This window comes from Fukomys damarensis, unplaced genomic scaffold (genome assembly GCF_012274545.1).
Source record: "Fukomys damarensis isolate Sample0158 unplaced genomic scaffold, DMR_v1.0_HiC HiC_scaffold_5, whole genome shotgun sequence".
NCBI lineage: Eukaryota > Metazoa > Chordata > Mammalia > Rodentia > Bathyergidae > Fukomys > Fukomys damarensis.
Window position 1 is genome coordinate 43,178,242 of NW_022900917.1, and position 26,429 is coordinate 43,204,670.

Here is a 26,429-nt window from a genome sequence, read left to right on the forward strand (position 1 = left end):
ATATATATATTTCTCATATGTCAAAGAAATGCCTGAGCAAAGAGCAAATAGTCCCAAATGAAGAAGTGTATCAATGATTAGATTCAAATACCTATGAAAAGGACAAGAAACAAAACTACCAGGAAAAGAAAAAAGAAAAAGTTAGACATATCCATTACAAAATTATGTGTTGTTGTTTCTGGGATTCACAATGACACACATTTGGAGAAGAATCTGCTTTTAGTTCTTTTTACATTAAAGGACAAGAAAAATATTTTTGTAGAAAAGTAATAGTAGTAGCTACTATATGTTAGGAGGTGATGATAAGTTAAGAATTTCCCAGACAATATCACACTGGAATTATGAATGTGTAAACCCACCCAGGAAGGATTCTATCTCTCTAGCACCTACCACTGTGCCTGATAGATAATATAACCTTAACATGCTGAATCAAATTATTTTCACAAAAACTTTATGCAAGAGTAAATTGGTACTTACCCCAATTTAAGAATTAGGATATACCATCTCTAACTGTTTAAACATTTTAGTCAAGGGCCCACAGAAAGTGAGGCCCAGACTGGAATCCATCAACTTCACAATCTCTGTAAGTAAAGAAGGAAATGGCTAAGAGAGGATAAACAGACTTGCAGACAAATGTGAAGAAATAAAGTAAATTTTCCAAGAGAACTAAAAGAATCATATCACAGAGAAGTATGTGCACCCATGTTTATAGCGGCACAGTTTGTAATAGCTAAATCTTGGAAACAACCTATTTGCCCATCCGTTGGAAACTGGAAATTTACATGTTTTAATACTAGTGCCTTTGTTATCTTTGAAAGACTGGCCCTAAATACATTATGCAGACTTCCAAAGATTAGCTCTAACTTAATGAGCTGTCAGTCATTATCTGGTGCAGAGCCCAGCTGGGAAGAACTTCCTTGTGATTCCTTCTTATCATCTGCTGACTGGTTCCAGGAGGAAGGAGTTACAAGATACAGGTCAAACAATACCTCAAAAGGAGATTCTGCTATACTTAGTTTTCTCTTAAGAGGATCTCATTCTTTCTCCCATTCAACAAATTAGAATATGAAAGAACACAGAAGACTGGATTCATGTAGTGGGGAGCCCTCCAAGTAATAAAAGTGGACAAAGTAAGAAAAAAAGTACAAAGGCAAAAATGTGATAATATGAAATATTTATACAGACCTCACTATGTGTCAGTAGTGATCCTAAGCACTTGACATGTATACTTAATCTTCACAATGATCCATTAAACACCGGTATCCCCAATCCATAGAGGGAATGAGGCACAGAGTTTAAAAATCTTCTCCAACGTTACTCAACTAACAGCAACTTGGCTCCAGAGTATGTGCTTTTACCACTTCGTTTTTGTTTTAGTAGATAATTGAGTTTTGTTAAAAGAAGAAACTTCCAGGGACCAAGCATTTGGGAATATTTGAAAGAAAAAACAATGATACTTTGTCGCTCTGGAGGTGGGAACTACAAAAGGGGGTCCTAGAGAATAATACTGGGATTTCAGTACCTATAATGGGAAGAAGAGGAAGCAGGGGCTGTGTCTTCCAAGAGCTGAGTGAATCTCCTGTGTCGTGAAAAATTATTTCCTTTAGGCAAAAGAAACTGAGGGATGTTTTAATCTACTCGGAATATAAGAGATAGGGGATGTCTCTGAGCAGTAGTTGCCCACTAGTCTTTATAACCTCCGTGTATATTAAAAATTTTTATTCCTTCATTTCAATCCCAAAGGGTAGCCTTGGAGTCTTAATTTATATCACCTAAGAGTAGGAAAAAAGCCTAGTAAATTGTGAAGAAAATCCTTCAGTTCACCCTCTATAGTTGTGCCCAGCTAGGTTTTCTCTTTTAACTTCCAGTAGATAATTTACTATTTTAAACCTTCCTGTTTATAGTACCAAATTATTGTTCCCTCCTTCAAAAAGTACCAGCTATCACAAATTATTGTTCCCTACTTCAAAAAGTACTGGCTATCAAATTTAGAAAGAAGAAGCTTTTGTTTGGTGAAACAAGTGGGGCATTTGAGATCGTGTCATTTTTCATTATGACTATGGTTACTAGTCATTCCATCAATAATTTATTGTTTACAAAAGTGACCTTCCATGGATTTTCCTAAATAGCTTTTCTTACACTGCTGTTTGATAAATAATCAAGCCAATAACAGATACATTTCTAAAGCCACTCCCAAGAATTTCTAAAAGGTAGGGTGAAGGGACCTCTTTGTGATGAAAATGACAAAGCAGAGTTTGAGCAATCAGTTAGGTTTAAATAATCCCAGGCGTGGTCCTTTATATCCTGAATTGGAGAAGAGGAACCATTTGCTAGGCTAAATTATCCATCTCCCTGCGGCTGTAAAGCAGCTACACATTGCTTCCCTTGTACTCTTGAGGAGCTCACAGGCCCAGATAGAGGTATTTTCCAGCAAGCCGTCAAGTGATCCATCTATCAAAAGCAACTACATCACCCAGCTGAGTTTTCTTTCTCTGCCAACATTTTTATGGGGTCAGGTGGGACAAGGCCAGAATATGATGAAGTTAGAAAAAACAAAGGTCAGAGGAATATGTTCCAGAAATGAAAGAAGAAAAAAACCTGGTAAATTGTGAAGAAAATCCCTCAGTTCACCTTCTTTGATAGTTGTGCCAGCTAGGTTTCCTCTCTTAAGTTCCAGTAGATAATTTACTGCTTGCAACCTCCCTGATCATGGTATCAAATTTGTTCCCTACTTCAAAATACACTAGTTATCAGATTTAGAAAGAATAAGCTTTTGTTTGGTAAAACAAATGGAACAATTTTAAAGTTATATTGAGAGTTGATTTACAGTACCTTGATTTTGTTATCTCCTTTTATTCTTTTCAGAAATACAGACTTTGACTTGGTTACTAGAGGCAGTTTTGTATGTTTTAAGAAACCAAATTTGAAAAGCTACAATTGGAATAGTGCTTAAACCATATCAAATTATTGTGAGCAAGCCAATGGCCTTTTTATTCATAAACTTAAAAAAGTATGATCAGATCATTTGAAATTTCAAAATTAAAATAATTAGAAGTAAACACATAGCACTAAAAAATCATTATCGGATAAATCCAGAAGTCTCCCTGGGTTCTGATCTCCTCTACAATTGCCTTGCCTGATCTTGGAAATTTCTATTCTTCTAATAAATAAAACCATGTAAAGCATGCAAATTACATCCTTATTCCTGGGTGTACCTTTAGGGCTGGAGAGATGAATTCTGAATGAACTGATAGAATTTTTGTTTTCTGATAAAAATACATAGAGACATAAACACATACTCATGTATATGTATTACTCTACATTACCTTTAGTCATTGTTCAGTGCCATAGAAAGTTATGAAAAATATTCATTCCTATTGTACTTTACTAGTTTTTCCATTTCCTTTATGCCAACCTTTGTGGTGTGTGTGTGTGTGTGTGTGTGTGTGTGTGTGTGTGTGTGTGTGTTTTGTTTTTTAGTGCTAGGGATTGAACCTAGGGTCTTACACCTATTAGGCAAGTGCTATACTGCTGAGCTATACTCCCAATCTTTTTTGGTTTTTTTTGACATAGCATCTCATTAAGTTGTCTAGCAGGTTGATCTCAAACTTGTGATTCTCTCAAGTAGCTAGTCTTACAGGCATGTACCACTGTGACTAGCTTCCATTAATAAATATATAATAAGAATATCCTCTGTGTAAAACACATAAAAATTATAATTATTTTGTTATGTGCTAGTACAGTGCTCCCTAATTTGTGTCTTCATGCACTGGAAATGGGTAAGACTTGTCTGGCAATCTGAAAGAAGTGTCAACCCACAGAGAACTCTGGCAAACAGACAAAGATTTCAAGTCATCTTCAGCAGTTTAGGATCTTTACAGAAAAAAACCTTTATAGAATAGTAAATTGTTAATTCCAACTATGGTAAAATGTTATTGGTTGCAAATGCTGATTTTAAACTTCTATCATTCTAAACATTTTATAACTATCAACATCTCATGGCACATCTGTAAATTTATGGTGACTCTTCTGCTTGCCACCCCACCTCTCAGCCCACCTCATGCCAGTTTAGAAACTCTGAATCAGAAATGAAGTGCCCCAATGACAGGCTTTCACTTTACTTTTCTCCATGTGGAAAGAATCCAAACAAGATGTTTTCCATAGTGTATGGATTTTGCAGGTCTTCTCTCTGAAAGCTATTTTCCTTTTCATCGATAGATATTTTTAAAAAGAATGAAATCTGGGGATATAGCTCAGTGCTAGACTTTCTATCTAGCTTTTTTATAAAAAAATGATTTTCTTTCTTCTATCATTAGAAACTTTCTTTCTCAGTATCTTCTGTGAGCTATTCAGGAAAGCTTCTGTCCCATGTTGCCACTGTTGTTGTGTTTTGAGCCTCTTTCTGCATTTATTACATTACATGTGTTTATAATCTTCAAAAGCTGATAAAATGCTAAGTAGTTTTAAGACAGGGAAAACAGACCCAATATAACCAGAGAATAACAAGAACCAGCCATGAAGTTTTGCTATATTTCTTAAATGAAAAGACTTTTTCTTGAGAGATGAAAAATAAAATGATGGTTAATGTATTTATTTTTGAAAGGTAAATACTACCTTTTGTCCTTTTTTATAGTGATAAGGTGATAAGACTTATTCCCAAAACGGAAGAGGAAGCATATGCACTGAAGAAAATATACCACCAACTCAAGGTAACAGCGTCCACTCACTTGTACAATAAAATTATGCTTCTGATTTGTTTACAAGGCTTTGGTGACTGAAGTTGAATAATTTTACTTAGCCAGGAGAAGTAAAAGCTAAGAGATTGAGAGAAAATTTAAAGAAAAGTTTCAGCTACTCAAAAATTATCTGATGCATGATTTATTTACTAGTTCATTTATCTGTCTCCCAGCTAGAATGTAGGCTTCTTGACAGAGTTTGTACATTTTTGTTCATTGTTATATTCCTAGCATATATCTGAAATATCTTTAAACTCAATGTTTTATTTGTTTTATCTTTAATGAATGAATGAATGTAGTTCACAGTTTTTCTTCTTGCAATCTTCATATAGACACCCTTGTTACTCCCCTTCTAATCAAACCTTTAAGTAAAAATAAGTTCAGGAAAATAAAAATTAGAAATTGAAGATTTAATGTTGCTACATTTCCATTGGTCTGATAAGAAAATTTTGATGGCAAAGGTTGAAAGCTCTGATTATTCAATCTCTGATGGATTTTATGGATTTTAAAGTTAGACTTTCTCATTTCTCCATTACTGTGTGTAAACCAAGTGTAGGTTTGACTCAAAAGCTATGATGAGAAGTATATCAATTGGCTCTCTTCCATAGCTACAAAAATAGAAGCAGGCCCTTAAAATGTGTTTTGGTTCAGGCTTCATTTTAATGGATGGCACAACAGATTACCAAAGGACCATGATTAATCTTTAATATGAAACAGAGAAATAGTTTTCCTAGATGACAAAAGTGCAATCCTATTTGGAGAAGGAGTTAGGGAATAATGGAGGACAAGATAAGCTTGGTGGTTTCTACAGATATTTATAATCATCATATTTTTGGTCTTTATTCAGGCTTTGATTTTTCTTTTTGGCATCTTCCCTTTGAATATTACATTTATTTGTCAATGACATTCTGAACTTTGCATATAATGATTCCTTTTCATCTTCCTCCTTCCCAGCTCCCCCACAAGCATTGGCACATCATTACCTCCCCAAATTGTGGTTATTTACCAAATACCTGAGAGGCTGTGCTTACTGGGCATTTCCTAGACTTCCTCTCCTCCTTGAAGAATTTCTGCTTCTATGATTCTGACATTAACCATCTTCGAGTCATGTTTGACTATCAAACCCCATGATCATGATGTCTTTTCAATAGCAATAGCTGAACTCTCCACACAGTCTAACAGGGACTTAGAAGTTACAACAAAATGAAGCAAATTTTGAGTAGAAGTTTCCATCTCTGTTGAAATCCCATTTAAATATACTACTGAAAAAATAAAAGAAGTATTTCACTCGTGTCATATTTTAGAGGACAGATAAAATTATCCAAATACTAGAACCAAGAATTTTTATCCAGCTTGTGAATCTATTTACATAATAAGACTTACAAAGTTATGGAAATGAAATTGCACAATTATACATGTTATGATCGCTTCAAAAGCAGTAAGAATTGCACAATGAGGATTATTGGAGAGTGTCTTAGTTACTTTTCTCATTGCTAAGACGATATACCCAGCGCCCAAAGTTAGGGGAGGAAAGGTTTATTTTAGCTCACAATGTATAGAGGTTTCAGTTGGCTGGCTCCCAGGCAGGGTGGCATGGTAGAGGGCTATCACAGAGAGAAACAGTTCATAGAGTGGCAGGCAGGAAGCAGTGAGCCTGCCTTCCTCCTTTCTCTTTATATTGCATCGAGGGTACAAGCCTATTGGTTGGTGCCACACACACACGGGGTGGGGCTTCCCATTATCCAGATCCTGACTTGTGCTAAACCAATCAGTGGGCTGATGTAATTATCACACTTTTGATCCACATTTACACACCCTAGATCCAGCTATCTTTAAAGAAACCCCACCTTTGAATACATGAGGCTTTAGTAGGACATTTAGATACAGGCCATAATAGAGGGGCTACTTATAAATCTCAGAAATGGCATTGATGACCACACATTTATTTGGGGCTATTTTGGTAAATATTTTTAAAAAATCATTCCAGCATGTTATTTTCATTTTTGTCCTTAAGAAAATGTAGTCAAATGGAGAGGAAATGGTTTGGATGTAAGGAGTCTAATGGACAACTGAGAAAAGAAGAGGAGGAAACTGGGTAAGGAAAAAAGGGAGTAGAGTTAAGGGAACAAACAGAGTTACATTTAGAGTATTCACAGGTGCTCCAGCAACTCCACTCCACAGAAAATTATACGTAGCCCTTCTCAGTCCCTATGAGCCATCACAGTAAAACCTCCTTTCTGTAAATTACCTCATTGAAGTGATTCTATGAAGTGGGTACTGTTGTTACTGCTATCTTACAGATAAAGAAACTGAGTCAGATAAACAGAGGTTAAATAACTTGATCTATCACAGTGTGGAATTGGAGTAAGCATCTGGGCCATGCCAAGTCCTCTAGAACCTGAGCAAAGCCTGCCTGCTGCCCTTTGTCCGTTTGCCCTATCATCCTCACAGTGCAGAGGGTTAGGCTAAGTCATCAGGGTAGTGGAGTCCAGACTCAGGATATGAGTGTTATACACATATATTACTGTATTCCAAGGGTCAGAGTTGCCATTACTACCCACTCGGTCAGGATTTTATGGAGGCTTCACATGCCTCAGCATAGAATCTATTCACAGCTATGGTTTACTATAACAAAAGCATACAAAACAGAATCAGCAAAGGGAAAATGAGCATGGAGTGAAGTTCAGGAGAACTCAGGCACGATTTCCAAGAGTTCTCAGATACCAACATGAAAAAATTTGCAAACAGGCCTTTCTAAAGAGAGCATTTTCAGCCTCGCTCTGTTAAATCATTCCTGCACATTTCTTCCCTTACTTTTACTAAAGAAGTAGTTTTATTGGACTAAAGTTTGAAGTGTTAAGCTTAGATAAATTTCTATCTAAAAGCGTCCTATTACCTTGATGTCATTTTAAATTTGAGTGATATCACCAAGTGATCCATTTGCACTGTGGAAAGCAGCAATTCTGACCAGGCAGAAAAAGCAACCTGCAGAGAAGAAAGAATGTGACTGTCTGTCATCTACCCTGTGGAGCTGATAGGACAGAATCAGGGCCATTGCTAACAGTTTCCTTGCATACGTTGTACAGTCCCTCCAAGGGGAAAGGAGGGAGATTTGCCAAGAACACATTGGTTGCCACCTTCTTCTCAAGCACTATGTGGTAGAATTGTAAGACAGCCCCAGGATCTCTGTTCCCTGGTGTACCTGCCCTGCACAATTGCTTTCCTGTGATTATGATGACATGGTCCTTTCCTATATGATATGGCAGAAAGGAGATACCTGGGATGCACCTGATCTAATCAGGTGAGCACTTTAAAAGTAGAGTTTTCTGTAGCTGTTCACAGAAGAAGAAGTGTTCCTGCTGGTCTCAGAGTCATTCAAAAAGTGCTGTGCTACAAACTGTCCATGGCAGGTAATTGCCAAAGAATGAGCATTGATTCTAAGAGGCAGGAATGATCCCTATGGATTAGACTGCAAGCAAATGGAGACAACAGTACTACAACCACAAGAATATGGATTCTGCCATAAGTACATAACCTTGGAAGAGACCTCTGGGGCCCAGATGAGAATGCAGCTCAAGACATGAATTTTATCCCATTCCAACACTGAAGAGAGAATCTAGCCAACTATGCCTAAGCAATCTGATATACAAAACTGTGAGATGATCATGGGTATTGTTTTCAGCTACTGTACTTGTGGTCATTTATCCCACAGAAATAGAAAACAGATATACAGTAAGATAACAACATACATCTTGGCCTTTGGCTCTCAGTTTTCTATATGAAGGCTTTAAATTAATTTCCCTTTTTTAGAACAAAACATCTTAAGAAAAATGAAATGTGATTGGACTTCTTGTTTAGGCTATAAATTCACAAGGTCTTCTCTGAAACATGAACAAATTCAAAATATGTGTACAATATTGAGTGGAATCTGAGACACTATGGTTAAGGGGAAGCTAATTAGATATGCAACTGCTGTTACAAAGCTGGTTACTTTCCTAATTAAATTTTATGGTTTTGCTGAAGAAATGAAACAAGAAAGTTAAACAGAAAATCATGACCCCAGAGAATTGGATTAAGAAAGCACCAACCAATTAAATTGTTAATTAAGAGCATAACTATGATTTAAGTAAAGTTATGATGGAAGGGAACAGTTTGCAGGTGAGTAAAATTAGAATCTGAACACCATGTGCTGCCTACATTTATTTACAAATTCTTTGTGCTCTGAAGGAATAGAGGTGGCTTTATGCAAAAACACAATGTTTCTATTATGGAATTGACACAACTTTGTTGAAAGAGAAATGACTGACATTTCTGTTTCAAGTTGTCTCATCAGAGACCTATAAGATAAGAAATTGCCCTGTTTTTCAAAGAGTTTGTCATTTTTTTTTCAAACTGGAATGTAACCTCAAAAAATATTACATGGTTTGCCAGGTGTCCTTGAGAGACATGTGAAGAACCATAAAATCCTGTGGAGCAAAATTGTACTTCCTATGAGGAAGGCTTCATTCCTTCTCTGTTTTGATGCAAAATTTGCTGCTGCCATTCAAGTGTGGCTCTATCACTCCCCAGTTTTATGTGTTGGCAACTAGTGTCTTCTCTTATCTTTCTTCATGTGCTTCTAAGTCTCTCACTGGACCTACCTTCAGCACACATGGGATCCTTGGGAGCTTAACAATTCATCATCCAATGGGATCATTTAATCAATTGGAAAACATGTAAGGAAGAAGATAGATTGTAGAATTCATGCTATGGGAGTTACAGAGTCCCAATTTTATTAGGAACTGATTGTACAATTATAGAAGCTCTTGGTCATGACTATAGTAGAAATAGTTATAGGATGCCCCCACCCCTGCATTCTTGGCCCTGGTACCACATCTTCTTCCACATAACCTATCAAACAGTAATCTAGGTACTCCTACAAAAGGAGTTTTCAGGTATAATTGTAATGCCAAAATATATGACCCTAAAATAGAGAGACTACCCAGCTCGGCCTGACCTAATCAGGTGAACCCAATTGTTTTTCTCCAGCTGGTTATAGAAGAGGAAATTAGAGAGGTAGAAATCAAACACCCATGTTGTGAACTGCCACATGGTAAGAAATTGCATGCTCCTATAAATTTCTGAGAGCTGTCCCCAGCCTATTAAAAGGAAAATGATACCCCCATCCTACAATCACAAGTAAATGAATATTACCACGAACAAGGGCGAATATAGGGGCATCCTGAGCACCAGATGAGACCACAGTCCAAGCTGATAGCTTGATTTCAGACTAGTATCGCCCTAAGCAGAGAATCCAGTCACACTGTGCACAGACCTCTAACCTATAGAAACAGTAAAATAACACAATCAAGTTGCTAAATTTGTGGTAACTTAGCAATGAAAACCTAGTACAACAGCTTTAAATAGCCAGTGACTTGTTGATTTGGCTGAAGATACTTTGCAAAAGAAAGGTAAAACTGAGTTAGACCATGGACTGTCTGTTTTTTGTTTGTTTGTTTGCTTGTTGTTGTTACTGAGGATTGAACCCGGGTCCTTGCGCTTGCAAGGCAGGCAGCAGAACCACTGAGCTAAATCCCCAGCCCAAGACTATGGACTGTCAATATGTTTGGTACTGAAAATTACCTTTCCTTTTTTGTTATTGTTAAAGCCTTTGTAAAACTAATGAAGCAATGTTACTCTTGCTTCCTCTGACATAATTTTTGAGAGAGAGAAAAAAAATCCTTACAGTCCAAGCTGATGGCCAGATACAGTTACGGATTAAATTTCAGGAACACACGCACTCACAAAATTTCAGGAACACAATTTATAGACATGATTTGCATTTTTCTCTTTCTATGTGGCTATTGATAATTAGTAAACAGAATGCAAAAAAACATATTAAGAGAAACTATATAATATTCAGGAAAACAAGAGTATATTAAAAACATTATTTCAAAAGTAAAAAGACTTCTGCAGTATCATGATGATGGTAACAATTATTACCCAGTACTATGGTTTAGATCTTCAATGTTCTCCAAAACCTCATGTGCTAAAGGCTTGGCTCCAGCCTGTGGTCCTTCTGAGGAGGTGGTACAGACTTCAGAAGGTGGGGCCTACTGAGAGGAAGTGAAGTCACAGGAGCAATGGCCCTTGACTGGGAATACTGGGACTCCATCTCTCTCTGTGCTTCCTGGATGCCATAAAGTGAGCAGCTTTTCTCTGCCATATGTTTCTATCATAACACAATGCCTTAATACAGGTCCAGAAGCAACAGGGTCAAGCAACCTCTCAAACTGTAAACCAAAATAGACACCTCCCCCTTTTAAACTGTTTATCTCAAGAATTTTTCACAGGGACAGAAATCTGATTAATGTACCCAGTTATGCCTTAGTTAATTGATTTATCTAGGTTGACAACATAATCATGGGTTAGTAGCGTAGAGTTTGAATTGACTGTGTTTCCTTTCTACTATAAGACTTCCCATTTTTCCTGTTTAAACAACCTGTTCTGGTATGAAATTTTAAAAGTAGCTGCTCTTATTGAAGAGTAGAAACTACCATTTCTATGATACTAAAGAGGAAAGTTTCATAAATCTGGTGAATCACAGTCTCTCATAGAAGGTGCTTTTGACCAAGCTCTCTCCTGCATGAGACCTCACTTATTAATGTCTTGCGTGCATGGTTAGTGGTTGGCAGACTCCAGTTTGAAATGAAAGCATAGCAAGACTCCTGTGCCTCTTTATCAATCTCTAACCCAGACTGGTTTAATTGGAAGTCACAGGATTCCAAAGGAGTGAGAGAGGAAACTTGCAAAACTCTTTGAACCCAAGTGAATGATGACACTTTTGCCACATTCTGCTAACTAAAGGGACTAGATATCTGTCCAGGTTCAAGGAATACAAAAACTGACTCTAGTGTTTGATATGAGAATTGTAAGGAGATAGGAGAAGAATTTATGGTCATTTTTGTAATTCATTACACACACACACACACCATACATACATATTCCAAGCTGTCACCAAGTCCCTGATGGAAGATGACCTCTGCCTAATTTCTCCTTTTCATTCTCACTACCACTGTCTTAGTTTGGGCCCTAATCATAGTTACTCTGAATTGCACCAGTCTCCCAAATGCCCTTCCTGTAGCCTTCATACATGGCTTCTATTTGTTCTCCACATTAGCCAGCATATCTTTCTGAAATGAAAACCTAAGTCACCTTTCTACTTAGTGCCTCTTACTGTGCCTGTTGTTGACAGCAGTAATCCCCAAACCAAACTGCACATGGAAACTGCTAGGAAGCTTTTTATAAACAGCTGACATCTGGTCCAATATCAGAGATTCTGTCTCAGTTGCTCATCTGAGGCTTTATTAGTATGTTTTTAAAAAGCTCCCTAGGATGTTCCATATAGAACCAAGTGAGTAAGGCACTGGCCTCAGATAGACTCTGAGGTGACACATAGATCCTTCAGGATGACAACTGCCTGCTCTTTTTAAATACTTCTCAATATCTATCACTGTTCTTGGCTTAGTGCCCAACACTTTACTTTTACTGAAGTACTGTAATTATAATTTCTTACCTAATTGTCTTTCTCAAGCCAATCCTCTCATCTAGATTACTCTTCTTTATCCACCTGGAAAGCACTGTTCAACTTTAAAGCCAAGGCTAAAACCTTGGGTTCTCCTTGAATTCTTTGGCCTTCGATGAATTCTGTAGTCACTTATATCTATAGAGTAAATATTCTCTGTATCACTTTGTGCTTTCATCCCCAATAGACTGAGTTTCTTACAGATCTGGAACTTAACAGATTTCTGAATTGTACGTGATGGATAAGAAGTCATTGATGGGAAGCAAAGGGTGACCCTTCAGCTAGTACTAAAAGGGGCTTACCCGTGTATCCACATCCTTAAGCAGAAAAACAGCACAGCCAGTTCTTTGAAAAGACCATTACTACTTGATCCACCTCTCAGATTTCACTTTTTTTCCCCATGTTCCTTTATAGGTGACCCTTTGTATTTATTCTTGAAATGTCATCCGAAGAAATGTTAAATGTGAATTTCTAGAAAACATTAACATGATCAAAGACAAAGGGAAGGATAACATTCCTTTTTCAAGAACAAAGATTGAGCTTTGGATCAGTGAGAAGATTTCTTCCAAGTGCAGATTGTGCTTTGTGCTTTTCCTTGCACCCATGAACTTGGAGCACCATTTGAATATTCATAAGTTATAGCCACAAATTCTTTGTTTCATTAAAGAATTTCCACATTTTGATCCATTTTGCTTTTCTAGCTGTATAAACATGGAACAATTTCTCATACTTTACTTTGTTTGGAGGTCAGAGTTGGTGAGAGATTGGTGCAACTTGAGCCTCATAACCCTTTTTAGGGAAGTGAACCATTGTCCTAATAACTAATATAAAGTTACAAGCATGGAAATAATCATCAATAACCTGAAAGAATAGACTATTATCCAAATGCATTATTAAATTTTTAACCATGTGCTATCTTATACAGTTCATATGTGGAGCTCAGTTAGCATAGTAACTAAGGGTAACCCTTAGAGAAATACTTCTTGCATTCATATCCAGAATCTTTCTTGTACTAACTGTAGGAATGTCGTAAAGTTAACTGATTTCTCTGAGTTTCTGTTTCCTGATCTCCCTTACTAGATGAGAAGTTTCTAAAAGAAAGGACTACTTACCAAAATTCTTTGGGTAGAATTGATGTGTCTGCTATGTTACCCTGGCACTTGCCAGTAGCAGATACCCAACAAATGAAAAAGTAAATGGAATTTATTCATCCATCTACTTGCTTAAGGTGTAATACATAGACCCTAACTTGGATTTTTATCAGAACGTATGAATAACTGAATATATTTTCAACAAGTTTTTGAAAATGAAAATAGTAATAGGTTCTTAATAGTGGAATGATGGTGTTAAGGGGGTATCATGGAATAAGCAAGAGTGTAATGTGGATAAATTGTCCATCTCTTCAATTATTAAGACAAAATTAGGGAAATTTTTAGGAAAATTTGGGGAATAATTAGGATTTCTGTAACAGCTTCGCAATAAGCTTTTTGAAAGAACTATCTCTGAGATCTATTATCATCCATTAAATTCTTACTGAACTCTAACATTTTTGCCTTGGGTGTTGACTAACTCAATAAATGCAGTAACTCTGAATATTAGAAAGATTTGAATTAGAAAACCAGAACTCAGGTATTCTGCCTGAGAGTCACTTTGTGGATTTTTTGTATAATCAAAAAGGTCTGTATTTCCTTAATTTCCTGATATACTTGATTAGTGAACCCTTTCAGTATACCCTAAAAACATCTATTAGGAATGCATGCATGGCAATATTTTTACACTAAAAAAAATTCAGAGCAGCTTTTGCATATTCAACAGGCACAACTACAAAGATTTTGCTCAATTAAAGGAGTTTCCTGTTTTCCACTGTTTTGTTTTTCTAGTTTTATAAATATGGAGGGATTAAAATTCCCATGGTCCCACAAACATTTCTCAGATGTATGCCTGATAATTGCATTTACTTTACGGCTATCTGATCATTGGTGTTCTTTCTATTCTCTCATGTTTCCATCACATTTTGAATGTGAAACTGTGATCTGAGCTAAGGATCACAATATATTATTGAGAAAGGAAAAGAGGAAGTACAAAGAGGATGGAGCATAATCTAACTGGGAAAAGATAATTGATCCAGTAAAGGGACTGTGATATTTTATAAGCTGCATTACAAATCTTGTCTGTTTACTCCCTTGGAGATATTAAAAACACAGCCAGAAGACACCTTTGTGTTATGGGACCAGGTGAGCCTTTTGATAATAGTAATAGATAGCCTTTTGACAATATTCGGAGAGAAAAAGCCTTGGGATATCAGATAAAGAGTAAATAGACAAGAGGATAAATAATGGAAGGGCAGAGTGTACTCTCCTTCCTACCTCTAATATTTCCATCCCTCCTGCCCTAGAATTCTAGCTACAAGAGAAAAAGAAGATAAAAGCAAAAATAAAAGTACATGCTGCATCTGGAAAAGAAGCATGGGCTATTATCGCAGGTAATCATGATAGCAGGCTCCCCATGGCATCTCATGTTTTGTATACCATCCACATCTCATTGGAAACTGAGAAATTCCACATAGAGGGTCCTGAGAATTATTTGGCACTGTCCTGGGATCTTATAATTGACAGGTCCCACTCATTTCCCCAGCCAGCTTTGCCATACCCTATCACCTATATCAAAATCAAGAGATTAACTTGTAATAGAAACCCCATTCATTTAATGAACAAATTATACAACTTGAGCAACAAGATCAGTCAAGGTCCAATCAGGAGAATTTTAATAGAAAATATGTAATATAAAATAATGCTATAATTTGAGTGTGATTTGTCCCTTCTGAAACATACTGAAATTTGGTCCCAGTATAACAGTGTTGAGAGGCAATTAAGAAAGATTCATGTAGCTCTTGCAGAATTTAATTGATATTTGCCATGAGAACAGATAATTTTGCCATGTTATGACATGCCCAAAGCCTTTGCCAGATGTGGCCACCCCATGTTGGATTTCCAGCTTCCAGAATCATGAGCTAAATAAATTTCCTTTCTTTATTAATTATGCAGTCTGAGGCATTTTAGTAGAGCAACAGAAAGCAGAATAATTCAAGCAGCATTAACTAGTAAGTGGTGACCAATTTCTAAAAGTGCATAAGTGAAGAAATACAAAGGCAGAGGCCAGCTACTACCCCTCAGATGAGGAATAGTACCAAAGGAAGGGACTATGAAGTTCACAGAGCATCTTCCCCTCCATCCTAAGGGTGAAATTAAGATATCCTTGGAATTGGTGGCCCAATGAATAAGATATTTCCTAGGTCACCAACATTGTAAAGCTGGTATCTTGCTTAGGTGCCAGCAAAACTTTCTGGAGAATATGTGCCACTGGCTTTCCAACACACTGCCAGGAGCCATGTCATAAGAAAAATCCCCTTTTCTTCCTATGTTACATGTATATCTAAAGCATCCTCTTGACAAAATCTCACACTGACCCATGTGATAGTTAATCATGATTTTCAACTGGATTGGATTAAAAGACACCTAAAGAGGAACAGTAATTAAATTTTGAGCATACTAACTTCATCAATATATTAACCAGCTGATGAGCTTATAGATGAATTGGCTCTGTGGAGGTGGGGCCTATTAAGAGGGAGTAGGACACTGGGAGCATGCCTTTGAAGGGTATATTTTTTTCTTGTGCTCTCCCTTTCCACTTTCTGGCTACCATACTTTCTGTCATAATGTTGCCACCCTAGAGCCAGTTGACTGTAGACCAAAACCTTTGAAACTATAGGCCAAAATATTTCTTCTCCTAAATTGACTTTCTTAGGAATTTGATCACAGCAATAAAAAATCTGACTAGCACAACCAGCTTTCAAAGAAGAAACACATATAGAGTCCAACTTGAGTATCACAAAGCAAGACAAAAAATGAACCTGGAATTGAAAAGCAACATGTTGCTAACTGGCACCACACTCTGTTAACCAGGGATATGGTGGTTAACTAGACAAATTAAAGTCCTTATTTTCATTAACCCTACCATCTAAAAGGACTACAGAGAAGTAAAAAGGCCATGGCCAAGGGTAGGGGCTAAAAGGTAACCTAAAATCCTACCCACTGAAAAAAAAACCACAAAAAACAGGGAGAGAGAAGGAATTTCCCAGCTATTAGGCTAATAGATACCACATGTATGTTATCTCATGTAATACTCACAATTTTAATAAAGATTTATTCCAGTTTCATATATGAAAAATGGAGCCATGCTGCAGAAAATTTTTCCATGTCAAGGAGTCCCTTTTGAACATCATTTAAGTAATTTTTTTTGCGTAAAATATTTATGAGGTTTAAAAAAAAGTTTTTATTGAGACTATATGTTAGCCAACTGAAAGTAAGAAATGTCACTGAGAAATACTGGCTTCTTTTACAATATTGCCCAACAATAGTACGGCCCTGGACAGTTAGCCATCTCTCCTGCCACCTCTAGCAAACTACTTTGCTTTTTAAATTCACCTTGATTGACAATTTGTTAAGTAAGTCCCAACCTAGTATATTTTAATAATTAGAAGCTGTCATTAAAAAGTCATATTTCTAATGTGAATATATGAATAATTAAGTAGGTGCTGAGAGAAGGGGAGAAATGGTGGCAATGAATATGGCATTTGTATTTTAATAAATCTAAAGATTCTACATGTCACATATTTCATTATTTCTCATAGACTTTGGGAAAAATATACTTGAGAGAAATTTACAGATTGTAAAGAAAATATAAAATTGATCTTGGAATAGCAAAATCTCTCAGGGTTGCCCCAGTTTCTTTCAGGAGTATAACAGCCCTTATTAGTCAAGAGACCAGTTGATCAAAGTTGTCAAATAAATGATATAGGCTAAATATTGACTTTTACTGGACTTATAACATTTCTTAATGTAATTTTTTCTTAATAACTTGTTTGAGTAAAATTTATACCATATATACATAAATAAATTAAATCTCAGGTGAAGAATATAAGAAACATGAGCCATACAACTTAATTCTCCAACTGGTACTACTTAACCTTTTTCCTTCATCAGCTCTTTCAATAATGGTATCTAGAGAATGTTCATGAAGCTGGAAGATAGCATCAAATAATAGGTGAGCTGTTATTTGAGGTTATATAGTAAGGATTCCAGGTAAGTTTAATAAAACAGAAAAAGGTTCAGAAACACAGAAATTAAAGTTACAGTATTTCAAGGACAAGTGCAAAGTCCTGCTTGAAAACATTTGCTGTATATGCCACACAGAAAGGAAGGTACAAAGGTCCTAGTGAAATATGAGCATATTATGAATGAACACTGTATAATATGCAAGCTGGTGTGCCTGTTGGGATGGAAGGATTCTGGGTTTTCAGACATTCCTGAGAGACCTTTGCTCATATGGTAGACTATCAGTTAGACCACAAGGTCTTGTTGTCTCTTCTTTTCTGCTCACTGTGTTTTACAACCTCCCTTGCAGTTAATTGTGTCCAGGTAACTGCATGTAACCAAGGACAAACACAAAAGAAATGTGGCCCATTTCCAGGCTGAGCCTTTAAAGAATGGAAGTTTTCTCTCCATGTCTTCTTTTCTCTCCTGTTGCCTTGCATAAAACAAAAACAGAAGCCAGAAGTATAAAGGAGTCAGACAGGGAAATTTTCCAGATCCTGAATCATCACATAAAAGAAGGTTGCCCACTCACAAGAAATACACACTTTTGTCTGTTATATGACCAAGAAATAAGTTTCTTTTATATGTGATTTACTGTATTGTTCTTAAACATCATTGCAACTAATAAAATGATTCATAGATATAGAGAGTTACATTAAATATATGTGACAATAATTTGGCTGTTGGAAAGTAGGTGATAGGAACATAATCAGGAAGGAAAGAAACCAATGTATATGTGGAAATGATATTTTTTAAAATTATCATTTTACCTTGGAAGACAAAATAAGTACCTATAGATCCTATGGATCTAAATGCAGTTATTAAAAATACCCAGAATGTAGCATGTGTTGGTTTTCTTCACTGCTTGCACAAAGGTTAAGAGCCAAGTTCAGACAAGAACTGAGCAGTTCACAAACTAAATAAACAGGAATTATATGTCTGTAAGAGCTAGAAAATCAGACTGACTCTAGATCCTAAACTTAAGACTGGAAAAGATTTTGATCAAAGAGAGTCCATTAATATATCTCAGGTTTGCAAAGTGACATATGAAGGGAGTTGATTTGCTACCTTTCCACCCCAAACTACCATTGCAGTTGTCCTCAAAGTGGTTTCCATTAGTTGAAGAGAAGAGGCAGTATTTGGAGGACAGAAAGGCAAAAAAATTGAGAATTATATCTAGGAAAGTGCCTAGGGTATATTTACTTAATGAAACTTAATGGGAGAATATGGACCACAGCCCATTGGGTTTCTAAGAGATGGCCCCAAATATCACAGATTTGACAAAAAGAATAAAACAAAACTTTTTCTGATAAAACCTTATTCACCAAACAGATCCCCAAACTTGAACAAAGAAAAAGCTGCCTGCAAAAGTTGCTTGTCTCCAAGGAGTACATATTCACCATTACCCACTGAAAATGTGGCTATGAAGACTAATGAGGAAAGGAGAGTTTCCTAAGGAAAGCCAAGGAGTATGGTGAATGTGTAGTTGGTTCAAGAGGGCAGATGTTGGGTCCAGTCAAGGACCTTCCTGTACTGACAGAGCAAGAAGTTTTTCCTGTGTCCTTTGAGATAGATGTTGTTACTATCTGACCTTCACTTTCCTCCCTATAACAAAAGGAACATGTTTTTGTGAATGTCCTATATCTATTCATCAATATGCATGAGGGCAAGGGAATCAATCAGGGGCAGATAACCTGCCTTTTTGTGTGCATCTCAGAACATTAAAAGCCATATCTGGACCTATTGGAGAAGACCATGCTAGCTAAAAGGATTCGGCTAGGGCTCTCAGGCAGATACACAGTAACAAAGTTAGTATCAGAACTCTGTTTCTTTCTGGGCCCATATTTCATGATGTCCTTATATGTAGGAGGGTCATGTGTATGAGTTTCAGCCAAGGGAGGAGAAGCAGAAGTGATCAATGCCATCACAGCTAAGGGTTTATATCCCCTCCTCTCTCTTTTTCTCTATCCTCCGGTTATACAATGACTGTGACAAGACTTTAAAGAATAGTGGCACTATAAGATGAGTGGGCCTTGTCCCAAATCATCATATGGTGTAAAGTCACCAAGGGCGTGAAACAATCGCCTCAGAAATAATGGAAAACTGTTGAGTTTAAACTAGTATACGTTCTGGTTCATTTGCAGCCATAGCTGGTCTTACTTTAACTAATAAAACCAGTACCTCTAAAATCAACTCCAGCTCTGGAACTCCTAGATGTATCGGCCACACATTATAATTTAATATTTTTAAAAGCTGACATGAACTGAGAACTTACAAACATACTCATTCCCCCATAAAACCCTATGCTGGGTATTATATGATCTTGTGAAGAGAAACTGGACTTCAAACAAGGAACTAAGAGGTATTCTTTAGGACATCCAGAGGGAGAGGGGAAAAAGGAATTTAGTAGAACCCCTACAGATTTACTCTAAATTTATCTCTACATGTGTTCAATGATCTTGCCAAATTGACTTCTCTGTTCTCCAAATAGATCTTCTATTTCCCAGTCTCTAAGGCTTTTTATACATATGTAGAAATATATTCCACAACTGTTTAAGTGACACTATGTGCCAGGCCCTGCTCTAGATGCTGACGGCCACTGTAGTAAACACTACCAGCAATACTCCCTGTAAAACAATTTTTAAAAAACAAGTAAAAACTGTCATAGGTGTTGGGGGAAAGTAAAGCAGGGAGGGAAGATGCAGGTCATGGTGTATAGTTTTAAATGTCATGATGAGGGAAGATATCATTGAAAAGAGGGAACTCAAGCAAAAGCTGAAATTTGAAGGAGGTGAGGGTGAGCCTTCAGGAATAGTTACTCCTTTACCTACCTGTCCAGAAGGGCCAGTTTCAGGTGCTATCTCATCAGAAAACTTGCCAGAACTGTGTTCTTACTTTTTTTGAGCCCTTTAAGAACTTAGTTATTCTCTATTAAAATCTGTCCCAAGAGTATGGTTTCCTTACTGAAACTCACGTTGTTATTCATACTAGAATTTTTAGAACAAACCAATTTCATTAAGATAACCTAAGGTTAACAAACTGTAGCTCTCTTTGCCTTCATCCCACACAGCCTCCATCTGCATCTAATGTACTTTGAAATTGACCACTGACATTTCCTCAGCATCATTTCACCCTTTCAAAGGAAACTGCTGTGCACACATCCCTTCCACAAAGATTCGGTCTGTTATGCCTCATATACAAAGGTTATTTTTTTTTTCAAAAGATATATAGTACATGTTTCAATCAGAAGGCCAAAAAAACGTTAAGGACATGTGTAGACTTAAGTCTAGAAAACAGACTGGGGGAGAAGGGAAAAAGCCAAAAAGACAGACCTGTGACACAGTTTGAAGGCAAAGGCAAGCAAAACCAAACAATCACAGAATTACAGATTCACTTTGATCTGGAATTAAAGAGGAAAGAAATTTTAAAAATCACAGCACAGAGTAAGTGATTCAAGTATAGTATCTTGGTTATTATCAAAGAAGAGGCAGAAGGGGAAATCTGACTTGACTGGGAATGCTTTTCAGACTATCTCAGCAAATGTGGTACCAAAAGCCAAGGTTATAAAAAAAGGAAAGTTTAGTAAATACTGATTACAGATCTGAGTGTTCCTAATACTCTTCAAATCTACAATTATTTATTTTTAACCTCTTTTAAAACAAAAATTCATACACATGCTTTTGGGACTATCTGTTTTAAGTAATATCCATTTTAAATGTACAGATCCTTTCTTTAATCAATCATAAGCCTGAAAGAGGTATAATAAAATAAACCATAGAACTCTTTAAAGAAAAAAATATGCTTGTAACTTATGAGAAGTTAAATTTCTAAATTTTCTCCACTGAGATTTGTGCAAAAATAATTGCTAAAATTCAAAGTTTGAGACAAATACTACACTAATCTCCACGTGGGAGGTAAAGAGTATAACTGAAAGCTGAAACTGACCCTGTGTACTTATTTTGGAAACATTCCAAGAATTCAATTCTTGTACCACTTAGAAGTACAGTTCATAGAAACCAAATTATCCTTGTAACTTAAAGCATTTTCTTTAAAAATATAATAGTCATGTAAGAGTCTAACTGAACCAGAGCGACTCCATGTTGACCAGCAAATGACCTAGAGACTGTCGCTCCCCCCATCCCTTATAGGATAACTAATGATTAATTGTGAATTGTTAGGTAACTGCTTTGAAGTAGCTGGGAAACTAAATGAAAACTGCAGTGAACAAAGAGACCCAACATCAATCTCGCTACTCCTTGCTTGCCTGTAGTTGAATGTTCTGAACATTATAATCTAAGTTGTAAATGGAACAATGGATAATCGAACTGCTGATCATTAGTATGTAATGGTCGAGTATATGCTTGATGACCACTAGCTCAGATCAGCTGATTCTTTGCCTTTGTCCCCTTCCTGTAAGTTTTGAGTGTAACCCCCCCCCAATAGCCCTATATAAAATGGCCTCTGTTTCTGAGCTAGCTATGCTCAGATCAGCTGATTCTTTGCCTTTGTCCCCTTCCTGTAAGTTTTGAGTGTAACCCCCCCCCCAATAGCCCTATATAAAATGGCCTCTGTTTCTGAGCTAGCTGCTTCTCTGAGCTACTTGGCTTCAGGAGTGCTGTCTGGCCTGACTAATAAAGGTCTATTTGCCAACTTGCCTGGTGTGTTCCTTCCTGGATGATTCTCGCTGTCCAACAAGATCCTGGAGCCTTGCTGAGCTTTTGGGCCCAGCATTGTGGAAGCCTCTTGGCTGTTCACACTCCAGGAGTAAAATTGAGACTTAAGTCTTACAGTCAAAACCCATACTGAACCTCAAAAAATGAAAATTTATATCCTCCAACTATAGCCACCCAAAAATCAGTTGTGCTTCACATAGTTTCTCTACTGTACTAAGAAATGGCTGTGGGGGAATTGGGTTCTTTGCTTGTTTTGTTTGTTTGTTTAAGAAAAATATAAAAAGCATAGGATTACAAAACTCATTTATAGAACAGTTTTCTATCAAGGATCCTAAATTCTTTATAAAATTAGCTCATGTAAATCTCAGAGCTCCTGACCAGGTAAGAAATGACAAGTGATGTTTCTCATAGGCTTTATCTCCTTTTCTGATAGGAAAAATGAGCCACAATCACTTTTGAAGCTGAGATGGAGTATCCTTTCCTGACATCCAGTTGAAGCACTAGCTAACCTAACCAACTTCTCCAAATGCGACAGCTGTGCCCCAATTTTGTTTTTATTTCTATTTCTCTAAGATCTGGCAATGCACTGTCACAGATGATATCTTCATGTAGACCTTGATGAGTTGAGAGACAGGAAAGAACAATTTTAGACCTCAGTTTTTTTGTCTCTCAGGTGTGGCGGCCCAGCCGTCACATCAGGAACATGCCTGGGTTGGGGAGTGAGGATTGGGAAAGGAAAGAACACTCAAGCTTGAGTGGAGACCAAGAGAAGTCTGATTTATTTCACAGAAACAGCTCCTTTTAAAGGCTCACATCAACAGGAAGCTTTAAGGGCACACAACAAAAAACAGGAAGCACCAAGCAATTAATTGTTTTTATCTTTATGTAAAGACCGGATTTCCTGACTCTTACAGATAACATCAGATCTTCAGCTAAGGAGTTCCTGTTATCCCAGGGTCAAAGAACAAAACCAGTTTAACAAACAGTGTCATTGAAAAGAAACAAATGTTACATAGATTGTGTGGATGCCTTAATTGTACAGGAAGAAGTTATTTTCCAAATGTCAAATTCCCTGGGGCCATGGCTGGGCCCCCACACTCTGGGAAGAAAACCTCTAAGATGTGAGCTCTCAACGTATCTGAGTTTTTCTATAAATGAGTAATTTCTTTTGTCTTGATTTATATAGGACTCAAATGAACTTTAAAAAGGTAATTTACTTATATTTTAACAGATAACAAGATATTGATAATGCTCAAGTTCAAAATGTTCAAAGGACATATAATTTGAATTTAACAAGATATTCTTCCTCTCTTTTTTCTCCTCTAGTCACCTAATTCCACATATGCACAAAGGCCACAAATGTTCTTAGTTTCTTACACAGACATTTTACATAAATCTGAGAAGAAAGAGAAAGAAAGTCTCAATCTAAATATATAGAAACATATATATATATATCTATATCAATTAAATATATAAAATCGTTCATATGCCATGTACCTATATATTTAGTATATCTACATAGTTATATATTTCTAAATTTTTCACAAACTATAACAAATTATATATACAATTTTGCTACTTGCTTTCTTCTCTGAGGACATCTGGATTATCATTCCTCAATAATTTTTTAAAAGCTGCTTCATTTTTTGCAAATACATAGTCTTACATTGTACAGATACACTAGAATTTCCTTAACCAGTATCCTGATATTGAAATTGTTTCCAATCTTTTGCTATTAAAAGCATTATTTCAATAAAAAGCATGATAAAAAGTCATTTTATAAATCCAAGTAGGATAAGTTCTAAGAAATGGAGCTATTAAGTCAAAGATGATGATGTATACTTTGATTCATAGATTTGCACTACACAGAAACATTATTAACTCACACCCCCACCAGAAATGTATAAGAATTTGCATTTTACTATCTTTTGCCAACATATTGTGCAATCAAGCTACTTACTCAAAGAGAAAATGTAGACCAATTAATTTTTCAGTTATTGAAGAAGATATCTGATGCTTCAAGTGATTTCATATGTTGTTTTCTCTTCAAAAAACTATTTTCAGAATTGAACTTTAATAAAACTATTTAAGTATATGAATCATAGCCCATTCACTGTCACTGTAGTTTGCCCAAAAACTTCTGGGTGACAGCATTCTAAACCTCACTTAGCTGACAAATGTTTTAAGAACTACTTGTGGCCAAATAATTCTTGTACCATCAAAGAGTTTGAACAATTAGAGCTTCTCAGACTGTAATTTAGTCAGTTTTCTCTCAAGGGTACCAAATTCTTTATAAAATTAGCTCATTTAAATCTCAGAGCTCCTGACCAGGTAAGAAATGACAAGTGATGTTTCTGATAGGCTTTATCTCCTTTTCTGCTAGGAAATATGACAAGAAAATTTGGAAATAATGTACCTAGTAGTACATAGAAAGTATTCTTTCATACATTCTTTTAAAACATATTATGGAAATAAAGTGTTTGTAAATGGGGAGGGGAGGGCGGTGAAGGGAGGGCAGGGACAAAGGGAAAATAAGAACCAAGACCTGTCATTTAAAGGTACAAGATCCCAATAATGAATGTAATTGTACCGTATACCTAAAATGTGCCAATAAACTAAATTAACAAAGAAAAAAAAACATATTTCTAAAAATAAAGCATATTCTATTTAAAATCATACAAGTATATTTGATGGTAGGAATGAGAATTACAAAAGTATATGTAGGTTGATGTTGTGATACTACAAGTTGAACTAGAAAACATTGCCAAATAAGATATCAAATTTTATGAGAAATTTAAGTGTATGTTACATGTGTCAGCCCAGCCAATCTACTATATTTTATTGATATAGCATTCATAAAGGTGAAATCAAGATATCTGAAATTCCAAATGAGGCTTTCTATTCAACTATAAATTATTTTCAGATGATTTGCAAATTTCTTTTCAGTTTCAACAATTAAAGGAAATTTTCAGGATTTTACTATATATTGGTGTTTCATATCTATCTCCATTGCTTTGCCATTCTCCATAGAGTCAGACACATTCTGGGTGTCAGTGTCCAGCTGTAAACCTCCACATATTACTCTAATGGTTTTATCTATTTATAGTTCACTGAGAAACTATGCAGGCTGAGGGTTACCATGGGGCAGCCATGGTGGCTACAACTCAAGATGTCCACAGTCACATCTCTATATACAAAGTTAATTAGGTATCATGTCTACAGTTTAAAATTCCAAATCAGGATTTAAAAAGAGAAGAGGAAATAATTTTGCCTTGGTTACTTTTTTCATTGTCGAGGCAAAATATCCAAAGTTAAAGGAGAAAGGTTTATTTTGGCTCACAGTTTGTAGAGGTTTCAGTCCATAATTGGCTGTCTCCATGGCTGAGTGTCATAGCAGAGGGGCATCACAGAGGAGAAATAGTTCATAATATCCCATATGCCTGACCTATGTATAGCTATGTGAATTTTTATTTTGTAATAATTCATTAAGATGAATACCTGATGTAATTTTTATAGAAAATAATTTATTTTTAAAATTTGATGAATTTCTGTCAGCCTCTTATACATAACATAAAAAGATGAAATACTTCTCAAACTCCTGAAGGATCTTACAAGCTTAGGCATATCTGAGTGTCAGAAAAAGTTTAGAAATGTGTTATCTGTCTCAGAATAGTGCCTATACTGTCCCTCCATACAGCTGCTATCAGAAGTCCACAGGTCTGATTTTTCTGTCAATTGTGATCCTACATCCCTTGCTTTGATATTCATTGTGTACATTCCCCACTTCTCCTAGTAATAGCCTAGCCCTAGATGCTTTTGAAGCCCACTTTCAATTAAGCATACGGATCATTAGCACGTGGATTGTTTCATTCATGCAGCCTTTTAAATAGGAGGTACCATATTACAGGAAGCAATTGTGAAAGTAGTTTGGATTGAATCCTTTTTAGAAAATGAATTGACAGAATTTTTTTCTCATGGAGTTTATTGGTACTTTTTAAGTGTACAATACAGTTACATTTATCATTTGGATGTTTTACCTTTACATGCATATCTTGGTTCTCATTTTCCAATACCCCTGCCCTCCCTTAACCCCCTCCATCATTCCCTATTTACAAAGATTTTGTTTCCATTTTTTCATTTTCTTATATTTTTTCTTTTCCCTTATTTCCTTTGCCCTACCCCTCTCACTTTCCATATATGTTTGACAGAAATTTTGAAGCAAACTAAGAAATGTTTGGAACATTACAAGACTACCTCATTCTTTGCCACCATACCTCAGGGTTCTCTATATTCTCAATAGTTA

The 26,429-nt window shown here is 36.2% G+C and overlaps 1 protein-coding gene across 2 annotated transcripts in view; it reads left to right on the plus strand.

Annotated features, from left to right (window-relative positions):
* The window catches only part of Cpa6 (carboxypeptidase A6), a 341,537-nt gene that overhangs the window by 119,907 nt on the left and 195,201 nt on the right, over positions 1–26,429 (plus strand). For both annotated transcript variants that reach the window (XM_010611478.2, XM_010611477.1), the window contains exon 2: positions 4,634–4,709. In XM_010611478.2, coding sequence (XP_010609780.1) covers positions 4,634–4,709 — 76 coding nt within the window. The remainder of the gene's footprint in view (positions 1–4,633; positions 4,710–26,429) is intronic.